This window comes from Chamaea fasciata, unplaced genomic scaffold (assembly GCF_029207755.1).
Source record: "Chamaea fasciata isolate MVZ Bird 193981 ecotype frontalis unplaced genomic scaffold, bChaFas1.0.hap1 SCAF_14, whole genome shotgun sequence".
NCBI lineage: Eukaryota > Metazoa > Chordata > Aves > Passeriformes > Sylviidae > Chamaea > Chamaea fasciata.
Genome location: NW_027094099.1, coordinates 1,199,990 through 1,217,871, shown reverse-complemented (window position 1 = coordinate 1,217,871; position 17,882 = coordinate 1,199,990). Strand labels below are relative to the sequence as shown.

At 41.5% G+C, this 17,882-nt stretch overlaps 1 protein-coding gene across 5 annotated transcripts in view; it reads left to right on the top strand.

Moving 5' to 3' along the window:
- The window catches only part of PEAK1 (pseudopodium enriched atypical kinase 1), a 110,607-nt gene extending 96,249 nt beyond the window's left edge, over positions 1-14,358 (top strand). For all 5 annotated transcript variants that reach the window (XM_066196278.1, XM_066196280.1, XM_066196275.1 and 2 more), the window contains one exon: positions 6,998-14,358. In XM_066196278.1, the coding sequence (XP_066052375.1) occupies positions 6,998-8,155 (1,158 nt within the window). In that variant the 3' untranslated portion in view covers positions 8,156-14,358. The remainder of the gene's footprint in view (positions 1-6,997) is intronic.
- Positions 14,359-17,882: the final 3,524 nt, after the last annotated feature.

The following is a 17,882-nucleotide window of genomic DNA, read 5'->3' as shown; positions in this document are numbered from 1 at the left end:
CTACCTTCAACAAATAACCTATGTCTTCCTGCCACTTTAAATCCCTCATCCCCAAAACAGGGTGGAAAAAGCAGTGAGATGAAAATTACTGGTGTGCCAATTGAATCCAAAACAGTCTTCCTGTTATTTTGGATCAAGTGTTAGAAATACACTTTAAAAAGTGTATCTGGAGCCGCATCTCTGGATGGTGTAAATTAGTGTGGCTCTTTTGAGTTTTGCAGAACTACCCAAGCAACACTGGCTAACAACTCAGACAGTTCTTAAGTTTTATGATTTTAATATTAGATCTGAGAAACAATGTCATAATGAGATTTTTTAAATTATTATTCTCTTTGTAGAAAATTAGACTCACCCTCAAACAGTGCTAATAGTCTTGATACATAAAATTGGCATTTTCATATTCTATCTCGAAAAACAGAATTACAAAAGCATTGTTAAAAACTCAGCTTTGACCACTTATCTACTGCTGAATTAAATTTAGAACAATGAATGATTTGTAGAGGTGAATGTACCAGTGCACTTCTACATTCTGGTGGTTTCACCAGTAAAAGACGCTCTGATGAATTTGGTGGAGAACGAGCACAACTTGTTCTGTTGGGGTGGATATAAGAGGAAACATTCATAGGAGTGTGTTGTTTCACAGCACTTTATTATGCTTTTTACTTCAACTCTCACCTAATCTGCTAGTAAACACCCAGTGCAAAAATAGCTGCAGGAAACCATGTGGAAATTATTTTGACTGAAGCATTACAAATAAAACCAGTACATAAGTCGTGATCGGAGAAGTACTCTTCCAAATGAAAAAATGTAAGTTCCCTTTCAAGAAAGGTTTCCATAAAATTCCAGACTCTGAGTTGTTTTTCTTTCACCTAAGTGCAGTACCACCTTCTAAGCAGTTGGTAGATCTGGGGCAATATGGATAAACATTCCCCTGCAACCACAGTCTTATCGGTAATTGCAAATATGTGGTGAAAAGGTTACACCAAAGTAAAAGCACCCCAGAGCATCAGCTCTTTGGACACAGCAGATTGGATGAGTTCTGTTCTTAGTGTCCCGACACAAATTGAATAAGGCACTGATGTGGCAGGGACGTCTTTTATTAAAAAATAAATGAATAAATTAGATTACTCAGAAGGAATAACAGACAATATAACTGCTGTGTCAGTGACATAAACTAGTTCCACTTTCAGTATTAAACTCTCGAAACAGACACTGTCCAGTATCCCAGGCTGACTCACAGAAGCCATGATTCAGAGTCCACACAGAAAAACAGCCGCAAAACCCAGCTGGCTGTGGCCATGGGCACGTGTGGCAATGCTGCTCAGGTGGGGTAACAGGAATTGCAAAGGTGCAAACAGCTCAGAAGGAGCAGTTTGAATTTATTGCTTTGATTGCTGCAGGGCAGCGGAAGTTCTCCCAGCAGTAAAACCTTAGGATTCCTGGTAAGGTTTGTGTCCCAGATACCAAACAGGAATGCAGAAGTAAGCAGCAATGGGCTGAACTTGGCTGGCAGGTTCGTATTGCAGCTGACAATTATTTTCTTGTCATGTTTAGTTTGTCACAGTGTGCTATGGTGGTTTTATTTGGTAATTCAGTTTCCTAGTGGAGCTTCCTGTCAGAAACACCGTTAAAGGTTGTCCCAGAACCTCGTGCTTCAGATCAAAACAAAGCAACTTCCAGCCCATTCCCAGTTCAGTCACAGCAGAACAGAATTCTGTGTTTTGGCACATCATTAAAAAGTCAAAGCTCTATTCCAAGGCCAGATCAAGAAAATGAGGTCAATCAGAGATCAAACTGGCCTCCTTGGAAAACAAGGTTGTGCCAAGAACAAGCTATCAATTTGGGATTAGCAAGCTTTCATTCTACACAGAATTTCATTTGCAGTTGTCCCTCTGTGCAATACAACAAAGTGGCACAGATGGTACAGTCTTTGTGATCTTCTGTGTTTCTCATTTTCAGCGCTTGTAAATTCATTTCCCACAATATTCATCGTGCTTTAAGTTCACTGATGCCGTGTAAAATGCATAGGACAGAGTGGAAATGAGATTTCCTGCTGGGAAAGCTGATGACACAGTAGGCTACAGGACTCATAAAGGAAAAAGAAAAGCTAAGGCACAACATTTTGTAGAAGCTCTGAAACATTCAAATCCTGCTTCTTGGGCTGGGAGCACTGAGGAAAATTGAAGTGGCAGGATATGAAGAAACCTGTCCTGTCCCTATAAATGTGACAGACTTTTAGTTCATGTGGATGCATTAAAGAAAAAATACATGAAGACAGTGCATTCCAGTGAAAAGGAAGATGGATACTTTGCATTCCTTCCTACTTGTACTCTCCTTTTTTCTCATTGCTTTCTTGCATCATGTGGAAGTTTTTCACCAACATTGCTTCATCTTTTGAACAACCAGCTCTTTATCAGCTCAGTGAAATAAAGCTGGCCAAGCCCTTATCAACACCTTCCTTTCAGCTCTTATCACATACCATATCTTCATAGCTCAGCTGGATGTATTTCATTAAAGCAAATGGTAAATGACTGGTTGGTCCTACTTTCTGCGTTAGTGTTTTAGTCAAAGTATGTTCACCCTTTCTTCCTGTGCCAAAAAATAGGTATTCACCATACTCTATGTGTAAAAGGCAACAGGATTTCCATCTTTTTGAGCAGATGACTGGAACAGACAAATGCTTTAAAAATGCAAAGGAAACTAGAGTGTATTTTTTTTTCCCAGATTTGACACAGAATTAGCCATCACAAGCAGAAAAGCAGCTCTGTGTGCACTCCTTTAGCAACTCATCACCAGCAGTTGAAAATACTTGCTAGGGAGCCCAGTAAATTTCATAATTTGGTCCCTTAATTTTTTCAAGTGTAAATACTGACTTTAGTCACAAAACTTAGATTCCAACTCAAACCATTTTGAAAGCTTTAAATCTTCATTTGAAGGTCATTCAGACGGTAGTTTTAGGTGATAGTGGAGTTATTCCAGTACAAAATGCTTGGGTGGAGAATAGTTACCCGTTGATGGCATTAAACACCAGTATTCACTACTCTATTGCAAAATGGTAATACAAAGTAGATTTCTGAGTAGAACCTGCAACGTCAAAGAATCTGAACAGTGCAATGTAAAACCCCAGGACTTACCTGAACTGTAGGCAGACACTTACAGGAACCTCAGATTACTGCAGGTCTGTCTTCTAGAAACTGCTTTGTGAATTCAGACAGGTGTCTGATTCGTTTCCACACTCTGAGTTTGGGTGCTGCCTCAAGACAAGCCCAGCCTTCCCTCCCTCCTGACAATTGCAGAGTGCCCAGTGGACAAATTTTAGTGTTTGTGTAGTCAGCAATTTAAGCAGCCTGTAATAACCCAGCTGCCTCTTCCACTTCTCATTCATGATGTTTGTAAACAAAAAGCAAGAAGCAGAAAACACATCTCGAATCAGATCTCAGTTCTCTCGTCTTTGTAGATATTGAATGCAGGTTCATGTACCCATCTACTTCTCAGTATTAAACAAGAGAACTGCAAGTGTCCAAAAGCCATTTGTGGCCAATCACTATTGGCCATTTGTGGGTTTAGAGATTTTTTTCCCCCTGTATTGGTTAGATTCCTTAAGAGCACAATAAGGAGGGAAAAAATCTCTTTTACTGAATGCAGTCATTTTAGTATTGGTTTTAATCATGATACTATTTAGTGTTTAATGTCTGGTTTGTTGATAATTTAAATTCTGTTTTATTGATATAAAGAGGAGTCTGAAACATATTAAAGGACTGATTTGGGGGAAAGTTTGGCCCTGCTGTGGCTTCATACTTGAGGGTGGACACTGCTCTGAATGTTTTCAAGGACGCAAGGAGTTAGTAATGCAACTTATTCTTCCTGCAAAGTGTTTGAGGATCATTGTCCACAAAGCTCTGTTCTGCTGAATGCTGGAGAGGTCTCAGCTGGAACACTGAATTCATTATAGGGTACACTCTTTAGAAAGATGTAATACATGGGGAGAATCCAGAAAAGAGCAACAGAAATCAGAGGATCAGGAATAAAGGTAGGAGAAGTAAGGGCTGGGTGTTTTCAAAAATAAAAACAAAGAAGATGGGAAGAGTTACATTTTCCCCAGCTGTAAAGGTATCATGTTCAAGGATGGGAATCTGGAATCAATTTTTAGCCAATCAGCAAGGAGAAGGGCTGTCATTTTAATTTGAAGCAAAATTGACTTAGGATTGCATAGTGGGAAGAAAGATGAAGAAGATAGAGAAGCAGAACTGTTTTGGGGTGGGTTTAGTAGGCTGAAGAGGCGTTTCTCAGGGATGACCAAACAAATGAGACTGGCCTTGCAGGCCACTAGCTCAGGAAAAACATCCTCTGCACCAACAGCTGGATGCCTTTGGATGCAGATGTGCATGGCCAGTCATTTCTAAATTAGAAGAAAGCATTGCCACATCTATAGAGCATGGATGAAAGTGTGCTTCTGTACTTTCACAGTTCTGGGATTGGCCATGCTTTCTAAAATGAAAACCAAAGCTGATTTTGAGAGGTACAGATCCTATCTCCAATTTTAACTGAAACAGTAGTGAATTTGAGAACATTCTTTGAAGTAAGTAGGAAAAAGAGGCTGCCTAGAGCTAAAATTAGAAACTAGAAAAAAGTCATGATTCCTTTGCTTTGCTTTTTTCTGTTGGCAAGGAGAAATCCTTTTAATAAACTTTTTTAAAAGCCTTGTATTTACCAAACTGAGAAGTGTATATTGCTTTCAGAGCACATACTTTGTTGATTATATATTCCTAGCAGAATATCAGTTTTAGCTGACTGATGGCACTAGAAATCCTCCATGGATGAAGAAATAGAGTGCAGTAGCTAAGGCCAAGTGTGGTTCTCAACATTTTTTGTCAGCAAGTAAACTTGACTTTAAAATTAAACTCTTTCAGAATGAGGTTTGGTTTGTTTGGGTTTTTTTCAATTAGGCCACTTTAGTATTTTTGAAAACTAAAGGCTGAATTACAACATGCTGAACCTTTTCTGCAGTTGGAATTGAGTATTCCCATGGCTGGCTGTGCAAGAAAAAGGCCATGGACTTGATTGAAGGGCATAGAAAATGGAACAATTTCGTTTTCCTTAACAGCTCTTCTCCCAGTCAGATTTGATACACACCATGTGTGTACATTCAACACATAAATGGGTCTGTCTGTGTAGCTTTTCTAGTTCTGTCTTCTGTGCAGTATTAAGTATTTAATCAATCTGGGGACTTCAGTCTCCAAGACAATCAGCCGGTATTTCCTTTTCCTATGTAATTCAAAGGTTATTGCTATATTTTTGCCTCTATAACCCTTGAGAGAATGGAACAGGGGGCACACGTGCCACTGAGAATACACTTCACCTCTAACAGGTAAAATAGATTTGAATTTAAATGAACAAAAACCACTGTATAAACAGGGTAAGGATCAACATTTCCTCTTGTAAATAAAATTGACTAGAAAATGCAATGTTCAAATCAGTTTTGTGTGTCTGTGGGAGTTATAAACAGGCACTTCCAGTGTACATAATGAGTAGGGAAATGTAAGTGCTTGTGAAGTATGGAAATATGCACAGTCTCAAAGACAAGAAGACAATCAGAATGTTGGTACAACTTTTGTCTGAGTTCCTGTGGTTATCTGACAATGCACTTTTCTGATCAAGTACCATAAAAGATTAAATCTCCCATTTATATTTCTTAACCACATGAACATGTAAAATATGAAAAAAAATATGTGTGTGTTACTGAAAGGTACGTTTATAACTTACCTGCAGAAGTTCTGAGAAGGGGAAAAATAAGAACCAGGAAGAAAAGTCACCAAATGCTTACATTTGGAGCTAGGATGAGATCTGCGTTTCTGGTGGTGGTGACTGTGTATAACAAATGCTGACTTGTACTAACCTTAGCAATCTGGCTTGCCTTGGTTTCAGAGATGAGCTAAAGGAAGCTATAACTTCATCTGGAGAGAGATGACTTCCTCTTTTCTCTTCTCTGAGCTCTGCACTTTGAACCTGTTGGTGCATTATAGCAAGTGAATATTTAGACTCTAACCATGTGAAAGATTAAAACATAGACTTAACCTTACATGCTTTGAATGAGCTCTCTGAATTTAGTAGAACTAAGGTTAATATGCAAAGGTCAACACAGCTGAGTCTTAGTAATTTTAATCAGTAAACGCCTTAGAAACAGAGGCCCTAATAGGGCTTTTCCAGTGACTTGTCAGGGGCTGGAGCTGCCAGTTGTTATGGCAGTGCAAACAATTAATAAGGATAATTACTATGTTGATAATGTATATATCAGTAAGATACTTCTGGACATAAATACAGCTGTATATGGCAAAAGACCAAACCATATGCTTTGGATCTTGATAATTGATTAAAAGCAATTAAGGCACCACGTTCTAATGATTGTCCATTCATCACCTGAGCCAATGCACACATACACTGCAGACACACTGCTGCAGCTCATGGATTTCAGTTCCAGTTCCAGTGGGCAAGGAGCAAACATCAGTCACCCAATTGACAGGGGTTGACTTGTTATGCCATGCTAATGCAGCCATGTAAGCAAGCATTTGGTCAAATACTTTATGCATACTTCTTTGTATCTATCTCCTACTGCTATTGATTTTTTTTATCTTGTTCAAGCTTCACACAAAGCTTGCAATAAAATGATACGGGTAAACAAGTAACTGTAAAAAAGCTTTGCTGTGCATTAACCATGTATCAGCTGCTGTTCTGATTAAAAACCAGAATTGTGTTTTCCATTGGATCATCTGTGCAGAGGGAGAGATGCCTGCATGTATTGCTCTGCAGTTGCTTACTAGCCAATGAAAATTGTTTGGGTGCCTTAAGACAGTCTGCCAAGGTCAGTTCATTAAAAAATGTTCATTGTGCACGTTTTGGCGTAGACTGGAGATCCCATCAACAAAGTACATGTTAAAAAAAAAAGATACGGAATTTAGAAATTAAAGAATTCTGTCTGTTCTGTTTATTTTCTCCCCAGATTTGTAAGAGCAAGGCTAAGGAATCCCAGCAGTATTATCACAGCCTGTCTATCCGGCAGAGCCTGGCTATCAACTTTAACATCCAGCAGGACTGTGGCCATTTCCTCGCTGAAGTGCCAGTTCGTCTCCTGCCATGGGAGGATGACGATGCAGCGGATGTGGAAGAAGAGGAGCGGGAAGAGGAGGAGAAAAATCCCGAGCAGAAGAACAGAGACACTGCTTCCACTCCCGAGGCCTCCCACAAAGACAGCCCCGGCAGGCAGGGCACCCTCAGCAAGCCCCGCAGCCGCGTGGTGGTGATCACACGGGAGGTCCCGCACCTGACAGTGGCCGACTTTGTGCGGGACTCGGCACCACGCCACACCAAGAGCCCCGACCTGTACGAGAGACAGGTGTGTCTGCTCCTCCTGCAGCTGTGCCTGGGCCTCGAGCACCTGAAGCCCTATCACATCACACACTGTGACCTGCGCTTGGAGAACCTGCTGCTGGTTCACTCCAGACCGGGAGGCAGCGCCCTGAGCCCTGAGGCCGTGGAACCCAGTCCCAACACTGCCTGCCCAGCCAGATTAATTGTGAGCAACTTCTCCCAGGCCAAGCAGAAAAGTCATATGGTGGATCCTGAGGTCCTACGGGATCAGTCCCGCCTGGCTCCAGAAATCATCACTGCAACGCAGTACAAGAAGTGTGATGAGTTCCAGACTGGCATCCTCATCTATGAAATGCTGCACTTACCCAACCCCTTTGATGAGAATCCAGAGCTGAAAGAGAAGGAGTACACTTGTGCAGACCTCCCCAAGATTCCTTGCCGTTCCCTCTACTCTCAAGGGCTTCAACAACTTGCCAGCTGCCTGCTGAATCCCAACCCTTCAGAGAGGATCTTGATATCAGAAGCCAAAGGAATCCTTCAGTGTTTGCTTTGGGGTCCACGTGAGGACTTGTTCCATGCTCTCAGTACGTCTTCCAACCCCTCACGAAGAGATGCTATACTTCAGAACTGGCTCGATATAAAAAGGACGCTGCTGATGATCAAGTTTGCAGAGAAGTCCTTGGAGAGGGACTGTGGAATTATTCTGGAAGACTGGCTTTGTTGTCAATATCTGGCTTTTGCCACTACAGACTCACTTCAGCGCATTGTGAGACTCATGAAGCAGCACTAGTTGTAGAGCCTGTTGCTTTTCATGAAGCTTCCCCACCTCTGTCCCAGCCCTCACTCCAGCCTGCACTAGGGCTCACGCTTTGTACAATTGTTACAAAACAGCCCAGACATCAAAGCCAGCAACTCTGAGCAAATAGGTTTTAATTGGAGAAATTGCATCCTGTACACCAAGTATGACAGAAACTTGACTTTTTTGCCAGGCCTGCTAGGGATTGATCACATCCACGACTGCATTTGGATCAGACAGTATGTAACTTGATTCATATCTGGCTGAAAAGGAGAGCAAGCTTTGATACCACTATTTCTACCACTGCAGTAAACAAACTGCCCTCTTCTGGGTAGTTTCTGTCATTTCCTACATAGCATTGATTAGTGAACAGCAGTGACCATAAGCAAAGACAGATTAGTGGTGAATGTGAGATGAACTATCCACCATGCCACAAAACACTCATTTGCTTTCACTCCACACACCACACATTTCCTCTCAGCTTAGTCAGTTCCCCACAAGCAAGCTGTGCTCCTCTTTCCTTTGCTCTCAACCAGATTCTGATCTTTCTCTTACACTTTACACCATCTGTACTTTCCTTCCCAGATGTGGTTTTCCTGCCGACCACAGCAAGTGGCAGTGAGCACCTGTGTTCAGTCCTCTTCCCTCCTCCTCTGCCTCACGGCCCACCAATATCCTTTCTAACCATGGATCCGTGATTTCATCAATGCTGCCTTAATCAGACCCTTAGCTTGAGACCTGCATCTGCATTAAAAACAGAATATGCACACTTTGTCTATGCTATTTCCTAGGCGACTTTCACCTTTCAGCTCTTGATGTACTGTAGCCATAACCACATTTATACAAGAACAATACAACACATGGTGGGCCATTGAAATTCCCCTTCCATGGCTAAGAGCACTAAAGCCTGACTTGAAATGGATAGGACGTACATCATCTTCTCTGACAATCACTGCTATGAATCAGGGATGAAAATAAAAGCCACCTCTTCTGTTTTGTTTCGGTCTGCTCTTGTCACTTATGCCATACTGCGAAGTGAGACTGAAATTGGCTCTGCAGGTTTGTTGGCAGGAGATAGCAATGTTTAGAGCTTGTCTGTGTGTAGCTAACAGGCAACGTGGAGACACTTTTGCTGCAGACACAGTTCTCTGAAGGGTAAAAACAAGGAGGTAAAACCACTGTTGTTTAATTATTGAGGGAGCTGTTGAGTTTGGCAGCCATGACCAGCAGCATCATGATCCACATTTCCTGCAGCAGTGCTTGGCTGCCCATCTCTTGTCTGTTGTAACCGGTGTTTTCTAATATGGCTATAGACAACACCCTAAAAATGGAATGTTGTCAGAAGAACTCAAAGAGCATCACAGACAGAGTTTTGGACTAGAGCGGGAATTAGTGAGGATTGAAGAGTCAGAATTTTTAAAACCTCAACTTGAAGGAGCTTTTTCACTTTTAGAGGCCACTGCTGACTTCCTTCTGTACCCTAACGGTCATTTCTCATGGAACCTCTGTAGAGACAATATCTTTGCTCAGTATTGCTAGGCTAGGGAGTTGTTTCCTGAGTTGCTCTGAAGAACGGATCTGGATGCAGGGGGAAAAGCGATCCCAAATATTCTGACCCGGGGTGATGGAAAGCAGACAGCCCTAGCTATGAGTCTGTGCTTCTCTCCTATGGATCTATGTGCAATTCTTGTATTATTTTTTAAAGCTGTACATTACAGTGTTCACTTTACACACCAGCCTTTACCCAATGCTAGATCTGCAGCCCTTTCCTTTACTTTCCTGGCACATAAATGCACAGATAACCATGTTTCTTTTTATGGATTGATGTTCCATTTTAATTGTTAAAACTGTGAGGAATCAATTCACTTCAGCCTTGAAACAAATAGCCACTTTATACAGCATATGCATTCTTGGACCAGATGCATGGAAACTGAACAAACAGTCCTGCAGGCTTAAAGTCAGCGAAAGTAGCTCTGGATCCACGCCATACATCGAGGGGTTGACATGTCTGTATTATTCTTCTCTGGCATCTCTCAGAGCTCAGCTGAACAGCGTGTGGAAGCCTACATCGATTGTGCCATAGTATAGACTGTCTTTCTGACCTTTCTAGAGATTTTTTTTGAAACTTCTGATGATTATTCTTTTGTTTGATTCACCTGTATCAGTGAAGGATCAGGCAAGGATAAGGATAATATATTTTAATATGATATGTATGTTTTTCTTTCTCTTTTTGGCAAAAAGGTTAGGATGGCGGCATTGATGCAGAAAAACAGGACAGTGCATTAAAAGCCCAAGTGCAATGTATGTAGTTGAAGTACTTCCTCTACATCAGGAAAGAAAGTTTCTACACTACTGCTGAGCAGCTTGTAGAAGAACCTTTACAAATAATCTCCTGTTCAGCGCAGCCCTGCTTTATCTGGACACAGGAGGGCAATGCTCCCATAGTTCACATACACTGAGCATGGCAAGTCACTCGTGTACTACCTACTAGCTATTAGTGACAGTGTGCTGAGCTGCCAGTGGGGCTTCTTGTTCTCTGTGGTCTGGTTTTGTGTTTGTTCTGGTGTGTGTGTGTGTGTGCACCTGACTTCTCAGCTAGCTCAGATAGGCATAGGAGTAACTCTTGGACCACCTGCCATTGCAGTGGGGCAATCCCTTGAGGCTTCTGGGTGTTCCCGTGTTCAGGGACGCGTTCCCACTGTCACTTGGATGCCAACACGCACATGCAGAGTTGGATTTTGAATGTTGTACAAACGTACGTATTAATGCAGCTGGTCCAACGCCTTTGTATCTCTAGCTATCTAATTTCAGTTTGTATCTTTTGTGATAAACAATACTCATTTTAGCTCTGCAGTATAATCAAGCATGGATAGCTGTTCACTACCAACCTCTTTCTTGTGCAGCACTGGGTAAACTTTAGCAATTTGTAATGTTGTGTGGTTTTTTTTCTTTAAAAAAGAAAGAATGGTCAATGTAGTCGAACCTGATCTGGCTTGAGCTCTTCCTTGAGGAGTTTCAGGCTGACTTTGCAGATCTGCCCATAACTGATGCAACTGTGTTTGTGGTGGTTCTCCATCCTGGCACCAGATTGTGCCACGTAAATACACGAGAATGTATGCATTAAAGTGATTGTAAACAAATCCTAGGAATGCTACAGCATAATTGCTAAGCAAAAGGAAAAAAACCCGCTCTGTTTGTAACAGGATCCTGTGTATGGCAGGAACAAAACCCCTGGCTGTGCACGTTAGAACGTACTTGAATATGTGCACAGATTTTGAATTTCTTTTTAGCAATGTCGCACTTTCCGTTGAGCTCAAGAAATAGGAAGAGCTGCAAATCTAAGATAACAGTATTGACTGTAAATATATATTTTTCTATTAATAAAAGCTGTCATTCAAATATTTTTAACATGAGCTCTAAAGATTTTTCCAGTGGAAACTAATTTCTGGAAGAATCAAATGCTCATTTGAAGAATTATGATGAGTGGTTTCTGATCCTTTTAGAGCCATTAAAACCCTCTCTAATATTACAGAGAGAGCACAGTGATTGGATTCACAATGTTTAGTGCCTTGTCAAAAACCTGAAATGTAGCTGGTCAGTTGGTGGAAATCTTATTCTTTTCCTAACAGCCCTAGAAATAATATTGCCCATGTAAAGATGCAAAAGACCTTACAAAATTAAATGCTGTACTTTGTATGATACTGGGTTGATCTATTCCATGCGATTCGTGGGAATGGATTCCTTTAAGTTCCTTGTAGTACAGCATAACAAAAGTAGGAACAAAGTAACAAAGCTGTGGGCTTTCCAATTTGGGACCTGGGCAGGGAGAATACCAGGGGATACCAGGTCAGCTGTTCCAGCGTGAGCAGGCACCAGGAGAAGCCTCTGGCTCTGACAATCTGCTGCAGACTCCGCGCTGGCCAGGGCAGGGATCGCCTTGGCCTGGGGGCAGCACCGGGGTGATGTGTCCTGCTCCTGCTGTGGGTGCTGGCTGCTGCACACCGCCCTTGGGCTGTGGGGAGAACTGCCAACCTCTGTTCCAACAGGAGTGCTGAAAGAACTGCTCCTGAGATGGTGTGGAAACGGGGTTAGTTTTGTATTTCTTAAGTGGAAATCACTAATTATATGTCAAACCTCAGATCTGATCCAGTCAATATGCATAACCAGGTGAATATAAAGGGACTCTACTAGTAAAAAGCTTGCCTACAAATTTTTTGGAATGAGTGAATCCAGAATTTTCTTCTGGAGGCCCTGGAATGTCCAAATATAGAAGCCTGGTGTCACTTCAGTGTTCAGACTGATGAAATCAGTAACTCCAGCCAGGATACCATGTTGCTGCCCCACAGAGAAGAGTGCAGGTAGCATTTACAAAAATGTTCCACCTTAAATCATTTATACTCCACACATCCCACCCACCAGGTATGAATGGATCATCTTGACATGTTAACACAAGGGAGTTCCTACGTGTTATAGAGAAAAATATATTATTTAAATAAAATATGTGTGTTAGGGTTCAGCTACTTGCAGAATTTATTCAGCAGCTTCACACTGTAGGTCCTTAATTTTAACATATAGTTGCTGCTGAAATAAAATGGATCTGTTTCTGAATTCTTGTGCTGAAATTCCCATCTAAATTAATTTTTTTTTGTTTATAATAACAAATCCATATGTAAATATAAATTAAATGATCCTGTTTTTATTTAAATCAACTTTAAGTTTTCTGAGGGATACAGTAGAAACTGAGTCAGACCTTTTAATGCACTTTCTTTTCCCCCCTTTCTCCAAATTGACTTTCTCAGTACAAACAGTACTTCACTGCATGACTAGACTATCAGTTTTATTCTGCTTTTGCAGAGGTGGTGTTGGTTCTGTGAAAACTCCTGTAGGACCTAGAGCACAATGAAAGCCCTTCAGCCAGCGCAGAGCGAGATGTGACTGTGATTTAGTTATGCAGTAAGATAACATCAAAGAAGTACGGAACAGAATTCTAAATACCTCTATGAAAATACACCTGTGGAAATATTCTGTAAACAATCATGTGGATTACAAAGACTTCAAGAGAAGAATACACAAAAAATGCTTTTCAAAACACTGGGGAGACATTTCTTAAGGGTACCCTCAACTCCAAAAGAAGGAGCAAGTCTTTTTCCCTGCTGTGTTGCAGAGAATTTCTGGTAGACATTTGTATGGATTTTCTTATTCACCTGGATGCAGTATTAGAAGGATGGTGATTTTGAGTAGGTGTAGAATGTAATTTAAATAATTTCCTGTAAGTCTCCTTGCATTGGTGCTTCACTCAGCATTTACCAGGAAACCACAGAATGCTTTCAGATCAAGCAGAGTTGCCAGTGAGAAATGAAATACTCAACATACCTGTACATAAGCATTTTACCACTCTACAGAATTTGAGAATTTGGTTTGTACTTCAGACTATAAAGCATTTTTTTTTCCATAAATTTAAGGGGAAGATTTCAGGGATTTAGAAGAGGTTGGAGCTTTTTTTTTTATATGGAAGAAATATTTGTTCATAAATATATATATACATACATATATATATGAGTGCATGTGGGCATGTTTTAATATATATGTATGTATATTAATTTTATATCCCAAAAGTATTCTTTGCCCCTTTTTGCTTGAATATATATATATTATATATTGTATATATAATATATATTTTAAGAGTGTGTAAATTTTAATATAGTCATTTCATAAATAACACCTCTTCAAGAACGACTCAAAACTTCTGTTTCCTTGTTCTTTGGATTGTTGGTATTAGAAGGTTTTGCAGTTGAAATCCTTGGGTTTTTTTCTTTTAAAACTTAATTATGCTGAGCATTTAAGAATATGTTCTTATTTTTAATAAAAGGGTGAAATTTTTTTTTAAATTAGGGACTCCAAAATCAGTGGACTTTTATAAATGGGATTTCTTTAAATGCCTTGAATAAGGGAATTTTTTTTAATTTCTTTTTTCAGTTCCATTGTTGTGGGTAATTTGTATTTGGAATTCCTGGTTGCATTGCTTTATCTGGTGCTTCATATTGATATTTACACATTTTTATATAAATAAGTATATAAACTTCAAGCCTTCCTTTGTGATCAGGGGCAGTTACACTCTGGTTTGCTGTGGTACTTTGCTGTGTACTCTGTGGCATTCATGTTACTGTGTAAATAAACTAGTTTTATTACACTCAAAATCAACCTTGCAGTTGGCTAATTTTTCTCCCTTCCAAGTAATTAGCCAAAAACTGTGTTTCTGAGGCAAATGCATGTGGCCAGTGGAGTTCAGGATTTTATTCCAGGAGCAGCTGGGCTTGCAGCAGGTGTGGCAGGTGCACACCTGGGCGAGGCTGCTGCCCCACATCCCAGCTGCAGGACCTGCCAGTGCTCCGGGCACTGCCCCACCTCCCACCTCTGGCATTTGTCCCAGCAGCCTCACCACGGCTGGCACTGCTTCAGCTCCATCTGGACAAGTGGCAGCAAGAGCCCAAAAATAAACTGGCCACCAGTGGCTGCTCTTGATTGAACCGGTGTCTTGTAAGGCCTGCTTGGAGAGAAGTGACTTGGCACGTTAATGACAATGGCCACACTGGGGACAACCCTTGGCATGTAAGGAGCTGAGCCAAAGTCAGAAATTTCCCTAGAGTGGACAGGGTTTAAATGACCTGCTGTGAAGGAATAAAATTACTCTTAAGTCAAATTTTTCCATGCAGTGACAAAGCAGGAGGATGCCTCCAAGGCAGTCGTCTGCGGTGGAATTCATTGTGTCTGATCTGTTACCTTGAAGCATCCGACCTGATGGAGGGTCTGTGGGAAACAGATGGGATAATGTGCATCTTCCACAGTCCTGCAGACACACTTCAGTGGCACTGAGATCAAACAGCTCAATTTTGTACCCAGATTTGACAGGCAGCAATGGTAGCTGCAGATGCTAATTTATTAGCATAGAACAGATGACACCGTGTACGTCGGAGCAGCGCCACGCTTCAGTCACGCTGCTCACAAATACTCTTGAAAGAAAATATAAAAAAACCCCAAAAACCAGCCTGCAGGCTCTGTTCTCCCCACAGTCACAGTGGCTTTGCACAGGTATGTCATCAGTCTCAATTTTCAGAATTAGGTGAAGTGTAACTACTACCTGCGGTTCACATTTATTCCTTAGACACCGTTTGAAAGCCTTTCAAAAACAGTTTAAGCTATTGTCCTCGGCCTTTTGAAAAGTACAAAGCTAGCAGACTCCAAAGGTGTCAGTAAATACACAACACGTTTAACAGCCTGACAGATACTTTGGCGTTGCTAGAGTAATCCCTGATCACTTCAACAAAGTGCCATGGACTTAAGCTAAACAGAGTTAGATTATGCCATTTGTCAGTGGCAATCATCACTGCAGGGAAAAGATATGCAAAAGTAAACTGAATCCTTGTCAAGACATGATAATTATACTAGTTTAACTAAAATCTGTTTGAAATTAATTTAGTTCTGTTAGTGCAAACTCTCTTGTGGGTGTCCTGAAGCAGTCGCAGTCTGGTGTTCTCATTTCAGCTTGTGCCAGACATGAACACAAGTGGAACAGATGCCTGGTTTCAGTTGATGCAAAAATGTCTGTATCAGATTCTTCAGAAATCCAGCCAATATTCTATATTCAATATTCAGCTAGGTTCTACATGATAAACCTTTCTTTTGTAGAAAGCCTCCCTGCATCTCTTGAGCTCTGCAGCTGCTGTTTTTGCCCCAGTTAATGAGCTTCTGTGGTGCCCCACAGGAATCACACCATCCTCCTTACCCAGGGGTACTTTTAACCAGGCTCAGATGGAAGCAGCTCTCAAGGCAAACTGCTCCAGTGAAGTATTTGCCACAAGCTACCTACTCTGCTGAGAGAGGCTGTAGTTTCAATTCTGAGCTAAGACTTGTAGCTCTGTGGAGAAAGATACACATTAAAACACAGTGCTGGGCCTTCAAATCTCCTGCACTGGGTGCTGCTGCTGCTGCTGCTGCTGTCTCAGGAGGCAGCACTAGAGCCTGGTGCTTAGCCCACCCCCATGGAAGATGGGGGCAGGCTTCTTACCATCAGTTCAGTGCTTCAAAATGAGCAAAAAGGCATTGTCTGCCAAACAGACACCAGGGGAGTCACTGGGAGAGCAGCTTGGAGGCTCTGAAGTAGATTTGCTTCTGTAAAATCAGAGAACTCAAAGTAATAGCTGCTGAAGGTGCATTTGCTCCTACATCTCCTCACCCTTTGTTTTGTTGTCATTAGGGTGATATTTTTGTTACATTGAAGCTGGCAGACTCAGGACATGTATAGAAGGAAGCACTGGAAGTAGCAGACAATAATTTAAGACAAAATCACAAAACTCTATTTCTTTTCCTCCAAAAAGAGAAGGATCAGGAATAGGGAGGTTCATTGCTCAGGCATTTGCCTCTGTCTGCTCTTTTCGGTACCAGCTCTAGTTGAACAGATCCACAGAAAGCTCCTTTCCCCAGCTGTTGCCTGGTGTTTCACGGGTGCTGGGAGGAGCCCATGCTCCCCTGCACAGCACAGTGAGAGACAGGACAGCCCCAGGGACACAACCTGTGCCAAGTGGGGCTGGGGGGCAGTTACAGATCTCATGTCAGATGCCAGGGTTTGCCTGATTTCAGTGGTCCAGATAAACTGCCGTGAATAGCAGATTAACCTTAAAGAAATATGAAATCCCTGCAGTGTATCTACAAGAAGCAAGCTATTAACTCTGCACCTCTCCAAAGTGCAGAAGGACATAAATGTTCTTCTAAAGAAAATGAAGAATTAAATCAAGGTAATAAAATTCTCCTGGTTCCTACATGGGCACTAAATTTGAATCAAGTTACTGTTGGAAATGGGCCAGTAGTCTGCCCATGTACCACCACCACTGCAACCATCAAAAGAAAAGGAACTTCCCATAACCTGTGAGCCAGTCATGCAGCTTCTCTTGGCCAGGGAAGAAAGTCTCCTTTGAAACTTTTTTCCATTTACATTACTGAGAAAAAAGGTTTTATGCTCTGCCATATTAATCCTTCACCTTCTGTATTTGTGTTTGCACAGGAGTTACTGCTGAAGCTGCAATCACAGAACACCAGGGTGTGCTTCAGCTCCAAACAAGAAGGTGCAACAGGAAGTCAGAAGAGGTTGTTGGATGCTGCATGACAGATGTTTGAATGGCATTAGCTACAAATATTTAAATACCATCCAGACCCAGAACTTCACGTTCCCTGGCCCTTTTGCAGCAGTGAACTGTTCAAATAATTTCCCTGTGGCAGGAAGCATTTCTCCCTGAACCTTGGAGTCTCAACATCTCCTTCCATAGGAACTGCAGCACTCAGTTCTGATCTTTTCCTTGCTGTGTGTGAGACCTTTTTTGTTGTTGGTTTTTGAGGTGATTCGGCTCAGACTGCGGGGCTAGGAGTAAGGGTGTCAGCATTCTGTAGAAGTGGCAGAGTGTATTTCATCTACAGCCCATCAGCACCCCATTTGCTTGTCCTGGGCAGATATGTCCGTGCCTAGAATCTTGACTTGAAAATTCTGGACATTCACAGAAGAATATTTAGTTTATTTTTTACTAGGAACTAACCTGTGTTCATCCAACTCAACATTGCCTTTGGCGTTTTTGTCTGGGTTTGGTTTGGTTTTTTTTAATAATTCAAATCCATCTGGAGTCTTTTACAACTTTCTGCAATTTAAGCTAATCTTGCACAGATTTCACTTTGT